General features: G+C 42.2%; 1 protein-coding gene across 1 annotated transcript in view; it reads right to left on the reverse strand.

Annotated features, from left to right (window-relative positions):
- The window catches only part of enpp6 (ectonucleotide pyrophosphatase/phosphodiesterase 6), a 65,656-nt gene extending 52,547 nt beyond the window's left edge, over positions 1-13,109 (reverse strand). The window contains exons 1-3 of the mRNA XM_072257127.1: positions 12,799-13,109; positions 9,153-9,332; positions 2,175-2,286 (exon numbers count right to left, since the gene is read on the reverse strand). Of these exons, the coding sequence (XP_072113228.1) occupies positions 2,175-2,286; positions 9,153-9,332; positions 12,799-13,039 (533 nt within the window). The 5' untranslated portion in view covers positions 13,040-13,109. The remainder of the gene's footprint in view (positions 1-2,174; positions 2,287-9,152; positions 9,333-12,798) is intronic.
- Positions 13,110-16,031: the final 2,922 nt, after the last annotated feature.

Consider the following 16,031-nt stretch of genomic DNA (forward strand, 5'->3'; position numbering starts at 1 on the left):
CAGAAGTAAGATAACAGGATCAATCAAGCTCTATCGTTGTCTAGGGGCAAATGACCAGTTTCAAAGTGACGCAAAGTTCAGTTCAGTTCGCAGTAATCGCTGCCGTGGGAGATGGACAGTGTGGGGGAAGGAGAGAGAGCAAAACGAATGAATATTCAAAACAGCTTCCACACACAGACCTTTGCAGTCAGCTTTCAGGCGAGTCCTTTGTGATGTCATCTGAGGTCACTGACCGTGACCCCTCCGTTTCCAGATACGATCGTTTCCCTGCGCTGAACCTGGCACCCAGGCAAGGGTGGACACACACCAGGTTCCTGCCGATCGTGCCTTTGCACCCTGAGCATCTAAGGCTTGATCCCGCGATCAGCCGTCCAAAAGCTTCCCACCGACTTGTGAGAGGTGCACCACTTCCAGGGTCTCGTTATCTCAGGTGTCGTGTGTGTCCTGCCTCAGCAAACCGGTCCCTTTTTATCCCCCTGCTGGGGTATCGCCTGTCCATCACTTCAAACAGTTCAGGGTTCAAAGGGGGAGCCGCTCTTGACAGCTCTCTCTCCCGTCCCTTCATTACACATCTCCAAATGCTGCTCCATTGTTTTCCTTATCTCTCTCTCTCCTGAAGACAGGTGGCAGACCAACTGCTGATCACACAGGACAGCTAACATCTTATCTATGTGTATTCTTGTCACACCTGTACCAAAGGAATCCACCTTGTGGCTCATGAAATGTGTACAGCATGGTGGGCTACCTGCTGCCTGGAATAAGTCAATCCACGTTTTAAATCAAATGTCAACAAGAAATCAATGACTGGCAGGAGCAAAGTACATTTTCCAAAGTTATTATCAACATTAAGGATGAGCACATTTCACAGCGTAAATACAGGCTGTTGTGATTGGCAACACAAGAGACTGCAGATGCTCAAATCTGAAGCAAAAAAATAAATCTGCTGAAGGAATTCAGTGTGGCCCAAGCAGCATGTGGGGAGAGAAAATCCTAGGTCCAAGCTTGTCTTTTTCCCTCCATGTGAAGAGGAGGCCTGACCCTTATGCCTGGGGCCAACCTCACTGAACTGTAAAGTGGTGGCTATATGACCAAAAGGTTTGTTGGTTTACTGTGGTGGCTGTCCACCATAACTGACAATGGCAGGGAAACCCTGTGTAGCACTGTTTTTAAACTTCCTTGGTTGCAGCGGATGATCGTGACTTTGTCTGTGTCCCTTCATGCCTTTTGCTCTCCGTGGAGCTTTGCAAAACCACCTTCCTGGCCACTGGATCTCACTGTAGAGCTCAACTGCCCAGTCCACCAGAGCTAACTTCACATACTAGGACAGGCATATTCCTATCTTGCTGGGGTAGGAGGCCCATCAGCTACCCTCACCTGTCGAAGCAGTGTACTGGGGTGTGGCTGCTCTCCCGTGCAAATAGCTACTTGGAGACACATGTGAGAGCTGAGTACCTGTCGGGGACCAAAGGGCTGCCCCAGACTGGCCACGACAAGCCCCTTCACCAGAGGTGCTAACCCTCCCTGAACACCCCATACACCCCAGGATGGAGTAGCACCTCTGGTGAAGGGTGCACTGTATTACCATCACAAAACAACAAATTTCACAACTGATGTCAGCAACCATAAAACAGATGCTGAAAAAAGAATTGTTGATGCTGTTTTGGGTCCAAATCCTGCATCAGGACTGATTTACTTGCCTGTGCTCCTTCAGTAACTCCATCTGCCTTTCCACCAGCAGATTGCTTCTTCTTGTGATTGAAAACATGGAATGAAAAGACAGCACAAGAACCAGACCAAAAATGAGTGTGTCACTGAAGCATTCGGAAGTGGTAAAATTAACCCCATGGAATAGTGGGAAAACTTGTACTTTTAGTCATCAGTGGCCATTCAAGTCCACATTCACTTCTCTCGGCACCAAGTAGAAATCCTGCATATACAGATGACAGGCAGTTCAATACAAATGGAGCAGAAATGATAAAATATTAAGCTTCATGATGTAACTATATTAGCACTGTGGCAGGGAGCATATTTGGCAGAACTAACTTCAGAGGTGATAAAACACAGGGAAGGATGCTCTCTAAACCCATCATCCAAAAGGCCCCACCCAAAATAGGATGGCAAAAAATAAATAAACCAAAGAAACGATTCTCAAGTACTATTTCAAGATGTCTTACCTCAACATATCAACAGCATCTGAAACAGCAGTCTCAAAGTCTTGGTCCGATGGGCAGTAGTAGTAATTTTCACAGTGTGTTGGCCTCACACCCCGGATCCTAACCTCGCAACCTGATAAAGAGAAAACAATTATTCTGTAGGCTTCCTTTTTTACTTTAGTTTTAGAAAGTCTGTCCATCAGAGTTGTTTTAATTAGAAGTAACATGTCACAACAATGAATGTTTTGGTCACAGGCCCAGCACTTTAAAGTTCAGTGGTGCTGAGCTCTAGGGGATGGCACCATGGTGCAGAGGAAGACAGGCAGGCCTAGGCCTAGGGCTTAGTTGGGGTAATAGTAGGGGAAAGGGGGATGAATTGGATATAGTAGCTGGGAAATTTTGACAAAAGCCAAAAGCGATTTGGGGCTCAGATGTCAGGCAACGTGAAGTGCGGATGTTCACTGGGTGTAGGTGGTGGGCAGTGTGAAAAAGTTCAAGTGATCGGAGCTGTCTTGGGCTCAACACATTTATGCAATTATGTTGCAGGAACACTGGCAATATACTTCATCAGGAGATTGAGGAGAATTGGTATGTCAAAAAAGACTCCAGCAAATTTCGACAGATGTACCATGGAGAGCATTCTGACCAACTACAACATTGTTTGGTACTTTGGCACCAATGCACAGAATCATAGGAGGCTGCAGAGGGTTGTAGACACTGGCAGCTCAGTCCTGGGCACAAACTTCCCCACCAAAGAACATTCTGAAAGGCTGGTGCCTCAAGGTGGCATTCATCGTGCAGGAGCCTCACTAGTCGGGACATGCCTTCTTCTCATTACTACCATCAGGGAAGAGGTACAAGAGCCTGAAGACTCATGATCAATGCTTTAGGAACAGCTTCTTCCCCTCTGCCATCAGATTTCTGAATGGTTCATGAAAACTACTACACTCCTTATTTATTATTGTAATTTACAGCAATTTGGTATGCCAGCAATACTGCTGCTCAAAGCAACAAATTTCATTACGTTCATCTGTTACAACAAATCTGATTCTGATACCAATTCTACTAAAAAAAACTGATTTAGGCAAATTTCTCACTCTTGCTCCCTATATTTAACCAATTTCCCTTGGGATCAATAAAGTATGACTATGACTATATAAGAAAACATTTGGACATATTCAACAAAACTCAGCTCCCAGCAGTGAGACAGACACTGGAGGTAGTTCAGAAGCCCTTATATGATACTGATTCAGTGAGCTAGGAGCCCTGCTCATGTTGTATGACTCTTGTGACTCATTACAACCCTGAGTTACCAATCAGCCAACAATAAATTCTATGAGGTACAATTAGATGAAAAGTCAGATCATTATTTTAAATTATTGCAAAATATACACTGGCATGAAAGTAGATTACCTACTGAATGAAACAAAAGATTTCAATAGGGCATGTAAGAACCAGTGTGAAAGGACTTGAATCTCCAGAAAAAAAATATATTTTCATGATGTGGTATCCAGGGATCAAAGGCACAAGAGGAGGTTGTGTGCTCAGACCAGTTAAACCTAGTGGCTATTTCTGCACTGACAATTTTATGGTCATTCATCTCAGCTAATGTTACCATGTTCACCACTAAACCCACAAAGAAAAGGTTCAAAGAATTGCATTGCTTGTTTGTAAATTAACTATTTTTCTTGGTGAAATTTAGGCTCAAGACACCTATTGGATGAAAAGGCAACCAAATTGGTTGTTGTGAGAGTCACCCTCAAGTACATGATGTGACTGTTTGCCAGGTATATATAGAAGAGGTAAATTGCGACTCCAGTTGGCATGCAATAACAATCTGATGCCAGTGTGGCAAGTTATAGACTGCAACTAACTAGCTAATACCTACTCCTAAATTCAGGTAGCTGAACTTGCTCCTGTAACCAGACGATTCTCACAAACAGTAGGACAGAGAAGATCTGCTCACAACTCCTAACTCAGAAAGGAGCAAGTAGGAACAAATGAGGGACTGGAGTAGAAGAAATGCAAGAGAACTCTTAAGGAAATCAGGGAGGGCAAAAGAAGGCATGCTGTAGCAAATAAGGTGAAGATCATCTCAAGAGTTTCTATAGATACATTAAGAGCAAAAGATTAGCAAGGGACAAAAATTGGTGCTCTGGAAGATCAGGGTGATCTACTGTGCCTGGAGCTGAAAGAGATGGGGGAGATCTCAAATGGATTTTTTGCATCTGCATTTACTCGGGAGATGGACACAAAGTCTCTAGAAGTGAAGCAAAGCAGTCATGGACTGTATACAGATTACAGAGGAGGTGGGTGTTTGGTGTCTTGAGGAAAATTAGGGTGGATTAATTCCCAGGGCCTGAGAAGGTGTTCCTTTAGACCCTGTGGGAGGCTAGTGCAGAAATTGCAGGAACTGTAGCAGGGAGCAGAGATACTTAAAAAAGTCCTTAGCCGCAGGTGAGATGCTGGAGGATTGGAGGATGGCTAATGTTGTTCCATTGTTTCAGAGAGGCTCCAAGAATAAACTTGGAATTTTTAGGCTAGTGAACCTGAAACCAGTAGTGGGTATGTTATTGGAAGGTATTCTAAGGAGCCAGATATAAAAGCACAAGAAATTTTGTAGATGCTAGAAATCCAAAGCAACACACACAAAAGGCTGGAGGAACTCAGCAGGTCAGGCAGCATCCATGGAAATGAACAGTCAAAATTTCAAGCCAAGACCCTTCTTCAGTACTGGAAAAAAAGTGGGAAGATGACATAATTAAAAAGGTTGGGGGAAGGGGAAGGAGGATAACTAGAAGGTGATAGGTGGGAAAGATAAGGGTTGGAGGGGAAGGAACCTGATAGAAGAGGATCGGTTCCTTTTAATTCTTTCCTCTCTCACCTTAAACCTATGACCTCAAGTTTTAGACTTCCCTACCCTGGGAATCCACCTTATCTATGCTCCTCTATAAAGTCACACCTCAGCCTCCTACGTTCCAGGGGAAAAAAAAACATCCCAGTCCATCCAGTCTCTCCTTATAGCTCAAGACCTGACGAAGCACTAACAATCTAAGGAATCTTTCCAGCTTATCGGCATCCTTCCTATCCCCAGGTAACCAGAACTGTACACATTATTCAAGTGTAGTCATAGAGCAATACAGCACAGATACATTGCCTTTGGCTGAATAAGTTGACCACAGTGCTCTCCTAACTAATCCTGATTTCCTGTATTCATCCCATGCTTCTCCAAAAGCACCTCCCTACCATGTATCTATCAAAGTGTTTCTTAAGTGGTATCATTATACCTGCCTCATCCACATTTTCTGGTAGCTCATTCCATACACTCGCCACCCTCTACATGAAAATGTTTCCCTCAGGTCCCTTTTAAATCCTTCCCCTCTCACTCAATGCCCCTAGTTTTGGACTCTCCTACCCTGAAGAAAAAATTGTTACCATCCACATTACCCATGCCTCATTTCTACAAGGTCACTCCTCATTCACCTACAAGGAATAAATACCTAGCTTGGCTACCCTCTCCCTATAACTCATGACTTCTAATTCTGGCAACATCCTTGTAAACTTTTTCCATTTTAACCGCATCTTTCCTATAACAGGATGGCCAAAAGTACTATGTACAGTTTAAGTGCAGCCTTACCAATGACTTATACAACTGCAACGTAACATTCTAACTCCTCTACTCAATGCCATGACTGAAGACCAGTATTCTAAACACCTTTTTTCACCACCACCTTCATGTGACATACCTTTCAATGAACTATGCACGTGAACTCCTAGGCCCCCCTATTCCATTAAACTCGCTGGTGTCCTACTATTCACAGTACAAGTCCTACACTGATTTAACTTTCCAAAGTGTATCACCTTACATTTAACTGTATTGAAATACAGTTATCATTCCTTGGCCCACTTCTATAACTGATCAAATATCCCATTGTAATTTATGATCATCTTCACTATCAACACCACCACCTAACTTAATAATCAAGCCTAATCCTACTAATCAAATCATTTATATAGTAACAAATAACAAGGTTCCCAACATCTACCCATGCAGCACACCACTAGCCACTGGTCTCTAATCCGACTCTATCTAAGCTTGTTCCTCAGAATTCCCTCCATTAACTTCCCAATTACTGATGTCAGGCTGGCTGGCCTGAAGTTCCTCGATTTGTCCTTGCTACCCTAATTAAACAACATCTCCTCAAGGGGCTCAGCCATTTCTCCTCCAGCCTCCTACAAAGCCCAAGGATGCACTTGGTCAAGTCCTGGGGTTTTATCCACTTTAGTGCACTGTAAGGCTGCAAATACCTCCTCCCTGGTAACACGAATGTCCTCCACAACATCTCCACTTATTATCTTTATCTCTTGAAGTGCTTCTCAGTAAATTCCAAGGAGCTTCCCCCCACCCACCCCCATCCCCCAACAAATTCAAAAGGGAACTTGGACATTTCACCAGTGACCGCACATCCTGGGCCCAAAGGATCATGAGCACAACTGATGGCTCAGGAGTTACTCTGAATGTGCAGAGATGCAAGCCTCGTACATCAGGACAACCTTAGCTAAGTAGTAGTGGAGTTGTCACCCAATCCACCACAATTTCTCCTCAAGATACCAAATGGATGGAACTCACAGACATACCTTTAGCACAGATCTGACATCTAAACACCCTAACCTTTCAAACTTTTAAGTACAATGGTGACTACATTACCAATTATCCATAACCCCTCTGTTTTCAGTTTAGACAGGATAATGAAACTTCAGAATCCATTTGGCAAACAGATTTCCAGGTCTTTTCCATCAACATGTTTGAGGCAAGGTCATATAATATTACTTTACCAACACATTTTTCATAGTCTGCTAACCTCTACCATTAATCAGTCACCCCTTTCCTCAGAGGCATACTTGCACTTAAAGAGTCTTCATCCTGCAAAATTCTTCTTGACGTTTTCCTGGAGTGATTTGGAACAGGAAGCTTAAATTTAACGTTAATCTGATGCACTGTTTTTCTAATGAGCTGTTCAACTTACTGCTTGGAGAATTTTAGTTTTCTTTCCATTTCTCAGAGCAAGGTTTGGACCATTTGGGAAATTACAATTTTGTTTCACAAGATTTAATGGCCTAGTGATTTTGAAAATGCTGCCTGGCCTGAATATTCCTTTCTCTGTCAGCTCCACAAGGTCAAAAGTGGAGTTGTATTGTGCAAGTCTCAAGACAAGGAGAACTGCAACATGAACTTAACATCTTTACTGATCACATTAAGTACCTGACTGTAATTCTCCCTGGCGCAGTTTGAAAAGCCTTGACTCTGTCTACAATAATGAGTCAAATGCCCTTCTTGCCAGCAATGCATGTTCTACACCCAGTAAACCTAAGCTCTTCTATACCCATGTTGTTGATATCACACTATTTATCGTATTTATTTATTACATGCACATCAAAACATATAGTGATATGCTTAATATTTCCTTAATATCGAAGCACTGCTTGTGTTGATAGCCAACATACCCAAGGATATGCTGAGGGACAGCCCGCAAGTGTTGCCACGTATTCCAGCACCAAGATAGCCCACAGCATACAACACACGACAACTAAACCCTAACCTGACCCCCAGCTCCCCACACACTGTCCAAAACCTAAAAATCAACTGAGCCACGACATTGTTGCATATTGCAGCTCAGTACCATCTTGACCAGAAGACTACACTATATTCATGCTGCACCATACTGATCCTCTGTTCAATGTGATCTGAAATGTTTAAATACACTATATCTCAATTTTCTGTACATATTTTACAATTCATGCTCTTGACGGTCAACCCCCCCCCCCCCAAAAGTCTTGTCTTTATCTCTACAGGTACTTTCTGTCTTGCACGTTATTGCTGTCTCTCAGTTCTCTCATTCCCAAGTTTAATCCTTATGGTGGAAAGAGAATTCTGAAGGCTGAAGAGAATGAGTGGGTGAAAATAAATCTATCCAGGTACTGTATGGGAACATAAACATCAAGAAACAGGAGTAGTCCATGCCATTTCTTATTCTTGCTCCACACTCAATCGCAGCTGATCAGCACCACTTTCCTGTCCCAACCCATATCCCTCATTCCCTTAATATCTATTGAGAGCCATTTTTAATATATTGAGTAACTGAGCCTCCACAACACCTCTTGGATAATGGATTCTAAAGATCTACCACCATCCAGGTGAAGGAAATTTTTCTTCATTTCTCTTCTGAAAATCTTCACTTTGAGCCTGATGCTGGTTCAAAACATCCCACCCATCAGCACCTTCTGTTCATTTAAATGAAATAATCTCTCATTCTTCTGAATTCTGAAAGCGAGTGCCAAATGTACTGTATCCCACTGTCTCACACTACCCAGTTCCTACACTCCGCAACCTATCTGCAGCTCATCTCCAGTCTGTTTATTCTCTCTTCATACAACCATCATGCCGTTCCAGGAATCAGTTTGGGGAAACTTCTCCGCGTTCCCTCTGTTGCAAGCCTATCCTTCCTTAGAAATGGAGACCAGTTTGTCTAAGGCAAGTTCTTTACACAGAGAGTGGTGGGCATGTGGCCCAGTCAGGTGTGGTGGTACAGACAGACAGACAGATTAGGGGCTGTTAAAAAACTCTTAGATATGGACATAGATAATAGAAAAATATAGAGGGTTAGGTAGGAGGGAAGGGTTAGATTGATCGTAGATTAGGTTAAAAAGTTGGCACAGCGTCACGGGCCAGACGCCTGTACTGTGCTGTAATGTTCTATTTACTTAGCCCTTGAAATCACTACAACTTCCTCAACCCCATAACTACCCAAGTGTGTGCCATCAGTAAATTTGGATTTACTGTACTGATTAGCTTTTCTAAATCACTGATAAAAATTGTAAAGCACCTATATTCAGCACTTCAATACCTTAGTCAGTTGTTGGAACAATTCGGTGTACATTGGCTCTGCTAAATTACCCATGAAGATGGGTGGAAAGGCTGATGTGATTTGAAGTACTAACCTGGCCAGTAATACATGTAAACATTTCTGTTATTCTTCATCATGGAAACCCAGATGGGTTCCGACGCATCCCACCACATGGGGAGCCGGCTGTCTTCATTCTCACCGATCAGGAAGGACTTGTTTGTTTTCTCATCCCACATGTAATTTCCAACCATCTGGTGCACTTCACAGTGATGTCCTGCAAGGTGCACACACAAAGCATAATAAGCAGGAAGTATTCTTAATTTACAGTTCACTAGACTGTAATATGTCCATCAACTTCTGTTTATCCAAGAGCAATAATAAAAAATAATAAACAAGAGAAAATCTGCAGATGCTGGAAATCCAAGTAACACACACAAAATGCTGGAGGAACTCAGCAGGCCAGGCAGCATCTATGGAAAAGAGTACAGTGGGCATTTCAGGCCGAAACCCTTTGGCAGGACTGGAGAAAAAGGAAAAGCTGAGGAGTAGATTTAAAAGGAGGGTGGGGGTGGTGGAGACAGGAAAGTGAATCACAAGGTGAAAGGTGAAACCTGAAGGGCAAGGTGATGAAGTAAAGTGCTGGGAAGTAAATTGGTGAAAGAGACAGGAGGTCATAGAAGAAAGAAGAGGGGGAGGAGCATCAGAGAGAGGGAAAGGGGATGGGCAAATGGTAAAGGAGAGGGGAGGGGCATTACTGGAAGTTTGAGAGATCGACGTTCATGCATTCAGGTTGGAGGCTACCCTTCAACCTAAGTTTGGCCTCATCACAACAGTGGAGGAGGCCATGGATAGACATATCGAAATGGGAACGGGAAGTGGAATTAAAATGGGTGGCCACTGGGAGATCCCACTTTTTCTGGCAAATGATCAGCAAATAAATAATAAGCAAATTTACTGATTGTAGCTTTATGTAATCTGTGTCTTCGTTAGCATTAATATCTTTTAACTGATCAATTTTCAATGTGTAAAAATACAAATGTATAAAAGGTAATTTTTCACACCATTCTCTGTAAATTCTAGAGACTGTTGTGCTTGAAAATCCCAGATCAGCAGTTTCTGAGATACTCAAGCCACCCTTTCTGGCACCAACAATCATTCCACGGTCAAGGTCACTTAGATCACATTTTTTCCTCTTTCTGATAGTTGGTCTGAACAATGACTGAACCTTTTGACCGTGTCTGCACGCTTTTATGCATTGAGTTGCTGCCACACGACTGGCTGATTAGATATTTCTATTAACGGGCAGGTGTATAGGTGTACCCAATAAAGTGGCCACTGTATGTATATCAATTTGTAATGTGTAAAAATATAAAGGTATTTTTCCAACATCATCACTGATCCGTGAATCTGAAGTATATTCTAATAGACACAGAAAAATTGATCCTTTGCTGTGAGGGTTAGTAAAGTAAATGAAAATAGTTATTTACAAAAGTTTTCACACTTAAACACCTTTTGCTGAACTCACCAACTTTTGTTGAAGTCAATTGTGGAATTTTATTATGATCCTGACAACAATCAGCTAACTCAGCACTGTTCAGGAATCAAACCTGTGGACTCTGTAAATTATCAACTACACATAACTAATTTCCTCCTTTCATCCCAGGAGCCTTGCAGATATTTAATAATTTTACTTTCTACACAACCCATGTTTTATTCATTTCCACTTAACCTGTTAGCCTTATCTAGAAGTTGTTAAGTTAATGGGCGTCAGCTGTGGCTCAGGTGGTATAGCTCGTGGGTCCAAGCTGCATGCCGAAAATTTGAAAGGCAAATAAAATCATACAGTTGTGAGAACGCTACACAGACAGAGGTGCTACTTTTAAAAAAAATATGTAAAACTGGGTATTTTCTCAGGTATATGTAAAAGATCTACACTGAGGAAGAGCAGGAGGGTGTTCACTCCTGTCTGGGCCAATAACTACCTTTAAAACCAAAACAGTAAGAGATCATTATCATAATATGCTCACTGTATTTGACATTCACATTTCAAATGAATTTAATTGAATGTAACATTATCTGGAATATAACGGTCATGAATGACACTGTATAAATTGTTCATTTCTTTTAAACTTAATGCTAGTGGAAAGAATCCACTGAACATTTCAGCAGTTTAGGCTTCTAGCTGGGTCGTCTTCTTTAGAAGGGAGTGTCTGAAAATGTATGTTGGGTTTACCAGCATCTGCGTTCCCATTCCACAGCGTTCTGGAACAGCAATTTCCCTGTAAGCATCAGGTTGTTAAACCTACCAGCACAACAACATTCTTACTTCAGCAATGGAACATTGTAGACCCCATCTTTCATTGCCAATCATGGGTTCAATCACGTCTTTTTTATTGTTTGAACAATTTAAATTTATATTTTGTGCATTGTCTATATCTACCTGGCTGTGATGGTGTTCATTGCACCCCTACCTCATCATATGTGTATCCATGATAATAAATTTGACTTGATGAAAGAAAGACCAACTGATGCATCTCTGATAGGGCAGGAGTGTCCGAATCAGTATCTAGACGTTATTTTAAATTTACGCTTGTAGGGGCACAATATAACAGATGGATGATTAGTTTATGAAGATGCTTACATTAGCGTCTTTTTGCCTGCATTCCACCCATATCCAAAACGCTTCCTATCTATGTACCAGCTCGACCGGCTACTGAACGTTGTAATTGTACACAAGTTTATCACTTTTTCTGACTTCTTCTTACCACCACGCTCCGTATGAAAATCTTGCCCCCTTTAACCCTTTCCCCTTAAACCTATGCCCTCCAACGTTAAGACTTCCCTTCGGAAAAGTAATGTTAGACTAGGGGGAAAAGCCTGTGGCCATCCGCCTCATCTATGCCCCACACATTGTATAAGGTCACCCGTCAGCTTCCAACATTAGTGAGGGATGCGCGGATGGTGTTTGTTGGTAAAATCACCGAGGTGAAGGTTCAGTCATGAACTTGGATGATTTGCATAACGGGCTTTGAATGCCAAATAGCCTCCTCCTGTTCCAATTTTTAATGTATATTGCTTCCCCCTCAAGTCTCTTTGTCCACTGGGACAAAGTCAACACCCATCTCCTGTGTTCTGAACCCTAATATCTTCTCGTAATTCATTCGGCATTTGAGGGACTAAAAGCGAGAAAATGTTTGCGTAATTAAACCTCACAGAAACCTATTCCCACAGCAATTGCTTCTTTCACAACAATTGGGACGAACGGACGCCAGTTCCTTAATGTTCCCTCTGGAGAGGCTTTGTATAATTCAAAAATTGTCGACGACGCCTACAATGATCCCCATTCAACGCTATCGGAAAAGGAAACAACCCCCAGCAAGATTCCCAATCAGGGTAAAGCGAATTCAACATGTGGTCATTTTAATCAGGTTACTTTGGCCAAAATAACCAGTTATATGTAAGTTGGCAGGGTGCGTAAATATTCAACACAAATCCACGTTTATAAATAAGACATTTATAAATTATCAATGAGTACAATATTAAAGCGTAATTAAATCTATGCTACATATTATTCAACATTTAAAAGTCAATATACCATTTTACAGTTTTTAAAAAACTAATTGTATAATTTTTTTTGTTTTTCACAGATCAAACGATGGTAATCTAATTTTTGTTTTGATGTCCCGAGCGTGTTTCCCTGTACAAAAATTAACGCCACCTCCTTTCTGCAAATCACTTACCAGTCATGAGAGAGTAGTAATTAGGATACGAATTGCTGGGAAAGTCTGGAGTTAAGTACTGGGCTTTGACGCCCATTTCTATGATATCTCGGAACCCCGGCAAACTCTCCAGCTCCTTCTCATTGATGTAATCATGGCGAAAGCCATCAATCAGGAAAACGAGCAGTTTTCGGCCTGCGAGACATGGAGTAGAGAGAAAGACGATCAAAACGATGACGCTGAGAGCTGCATGCCTGCCCATGGTAATCCCAGGCTATGCCGCAGTGATGTTGGCACTGGGCAGATGCAAACTACAGACTGATAATGAAGAAGAGTTGATAGTTCAGCTATCTATAAAGGGAGGCGAGGTGAAGCATTCCAGAGTACAGATAAAGGGGGGAAAAGTACGCGCACACTAATTAACGCTATTTTAATCCAAAGTTCATTAGAAAATGGGTTAACTTCTAGTGAATAAAAGAGTACATTTATATTATAGTGCAATTAAACTATTGGTCTAGTATTCCAGTGTTAGAAAAGTAGAAACAATTATTTTGGATGTCGTATTTTCTACCCAAAAAGCACAATGACATTTCATTTTTCTCTACCGAACCAAGAATAAATAGTTCAGGTGCCTGAACTCAAAAATCTGCTAGGTCACGTGATATAGTTAAATTCTCTTAATTAATTTGGAATCCGTAATACTGACCATGTTACTAATACCCCATTTAAAAGTGCGCATCTGATTCAACATTGTCTCTTAAAGAACGAAATCTGGTGTCACGTGCCTGGTGCTGACTTGGTTAATGATTCCCAAACCCCGACCTGGATAGTGTGCCTTGCAATCTATTCCTTTCATAGTCATAGAACACTACAGCACAGAAACAGGCCCTTCGGCCCATCCATGACAAACTATTATTCTGCCTAGCTTTTAACCAAAGCTTTATCAGGCATTAATCAGACTGCACTTCAAGTGTTTGCAGATTGTGTTTGTCTATTATTGTGACTTAGATGAAGATCAGACCACATTTTGTGAGTAATTAATGTAGAAAACCAGGTAACTGCAAAGGGTTCACAAACTTTTTCTTGCAACTTTATGTAATAGAACACGATGTAAATCATTGTCCTGAATGTAAGAATCAAAGGTATTGCAGAGTTTATTCCTGAAATTAACTTTTAATTATGAATGAAGTTTGTAGATATTAAAAAATATACCTCTCTGTACTTGAAGACAGATACCCAGCAATACCCATGACTGTGTCATCACCCACAGCTCCAATCTGCTAATTAAATTTGCTGATGATACTAAATTGATAACAAGGCAGCCTACAGAGAAGAAGACATCACCCTGACACACTGGTGTCAAGAAATCAAGACCTCCCTAAATGTCGCAAAAACAAAGGAGCTGGTTGTGGACTACCGGAGGACGGAGGCAGGCTAAGCCCTATTTACATCAATGGATGTGGGGATGAGAGGATGAACAGCTTTAAGTTCCTCGGCATACACATCATCAAGGATCTCACGTGGTCTGTACATACCGACTGTGTGGTGGAAAAAAGCACAACAGCGCCTCTTTCACCTCAGACAGTTGAAATAGTTTATGAGTTCACAAATCCTAAATCCTAAGGACCTTCTACAGGGGCACAGTTGAGAGCATCCTGGCTGGCTGTATCACTGCCTTGTATGGGAACTCTATTTCCCTCAATCACTGGACTCTGCAGAGAGTGGTGCAGACCGCCCAGTGCATCTGTAGATGTGAACTTCCCACTATTCAGGACATTCACAGAGACAGGTGCGAAAAAAGAGCCCAAAGCAACATTGGAGACCTGAGTCACCCCAACCACAAACTGTTCCAGCTGCTACCACCCGCGAAACAGTACCACAGCATAAAAGCCAGAACCAACAGGCTCTGGGACAGCTTCTTCCACCAGGACATCAGACTGATTAATTCACGCTGATACAATTGTATTTCTACGCTAAATTGACTGTCCTGATGTACATACTATTCATCACAAATCGCTATAAATTGTACATTGCACAATTAGACAGAGATGCAACGTAAAGATTTTTACTCCTCATGTACGTGAAAGACGTAAGAAATAAAGTCAATTCAATTCAATCTGTCACAAACCCCTGCCCTCCACTGGAGAGCAATGAAACAATGGTGCGTCACTCACTGTGAGACAATGAACGGAGGTTTGCTGCGGTGGCTGGTGGTTTGCAGATTAGACTGAGTGGGCAGGTCACTCAGCACTGAAATACTGGGTTCAGGATTGTAACCCAGCTAGCATAGTGTGAGTGTGAGTTACTTCTGGGGACTGTCCATGGCTACTCCTTGTACAAGATTGCACTGCAGTTGCCATGGATAAATCTCCAGGCTGGGGAGATCTGTGAAAGCAAACTGATGCAAGGACAATGGCTTTCATTATTAATGAGATGAGGTGTCAGGAAAATGGTGGACAGAGGAACTGTGACAGAAACAATCCCTATTTTGAGGCTTCATAAGACATTGTTCAGACCACACTTCTGTGAGCAGTTTTACGCCTCTTATCTAAAGAAGTAAGTGCTGGCATTGGAAGGGTCCAGAGGAAGTTCACAAGAGTGATCCCAGCAATGAAAGGGTCTGTACTAACTGGAGTTTAGAAGAATGCGGGGGGGGGGGGGGGAAATCTCATTGAAACCTATCAAATATTGAAAGGCCTAGATAAAGTGGACGTGGAGAGTTTGTTTCCTATAGTTGGGGAGCCTAGGACGAGGGGACGCAGCTGCAGAATAGCAGGATGTATATTTAGAACAGATGAGGAGGAATTTCTTAAGTCGGAGGGTGGTGAAACTACGGAATTCATTGCCACAGAGAGCTGTGGAGGCATTCGGTATACTTAATGTGGAGGCTGATAGGTTGTTGTTTAGGAAGGGTGTCAAAGATTATGGTGAAAAGGCAGGAGAGTGGGGTTGAGAAGAATAATAAATCAGCCATGATATAACGGTGCAGCAGATTTGATGGGCAGAGTGTGGCCCGATTCTGCTTCCGTATCTTATGCTCTAATGTTCTAATGAACCTCTGGAGCTCTGATTCTTCTTGCTGGGAATGCAGCCCGAGTGCCAGGCCAGGTTTCAGTGAAATGATTATTACTTGCGTTCATAAGCTTGCAGGTAACCCATCAGCAAATGACTTTGGTAATATGTAAAGGCCCAGATTCAATGGAATAAGAATCCCTGGTCACTTTTCACCCCAGTCCAGCAGTACATTCCAGTGA

Source organism: Mobula birostris, chromosome 5 (assembly GCF_030028105.1).
Source record: "Mobula birostris isolate sMobBir1 chromosome 5, sMobBir1.hap1, whole genome shotgun sequence".
Classification (NCBI taxonomy): domain Eukaryota; kingdom Metazoa; phylum Chordata; class Chondrichthyes; order Myliobatiformes; family Myliobatidae; genus Mobula; species Mobula birostris.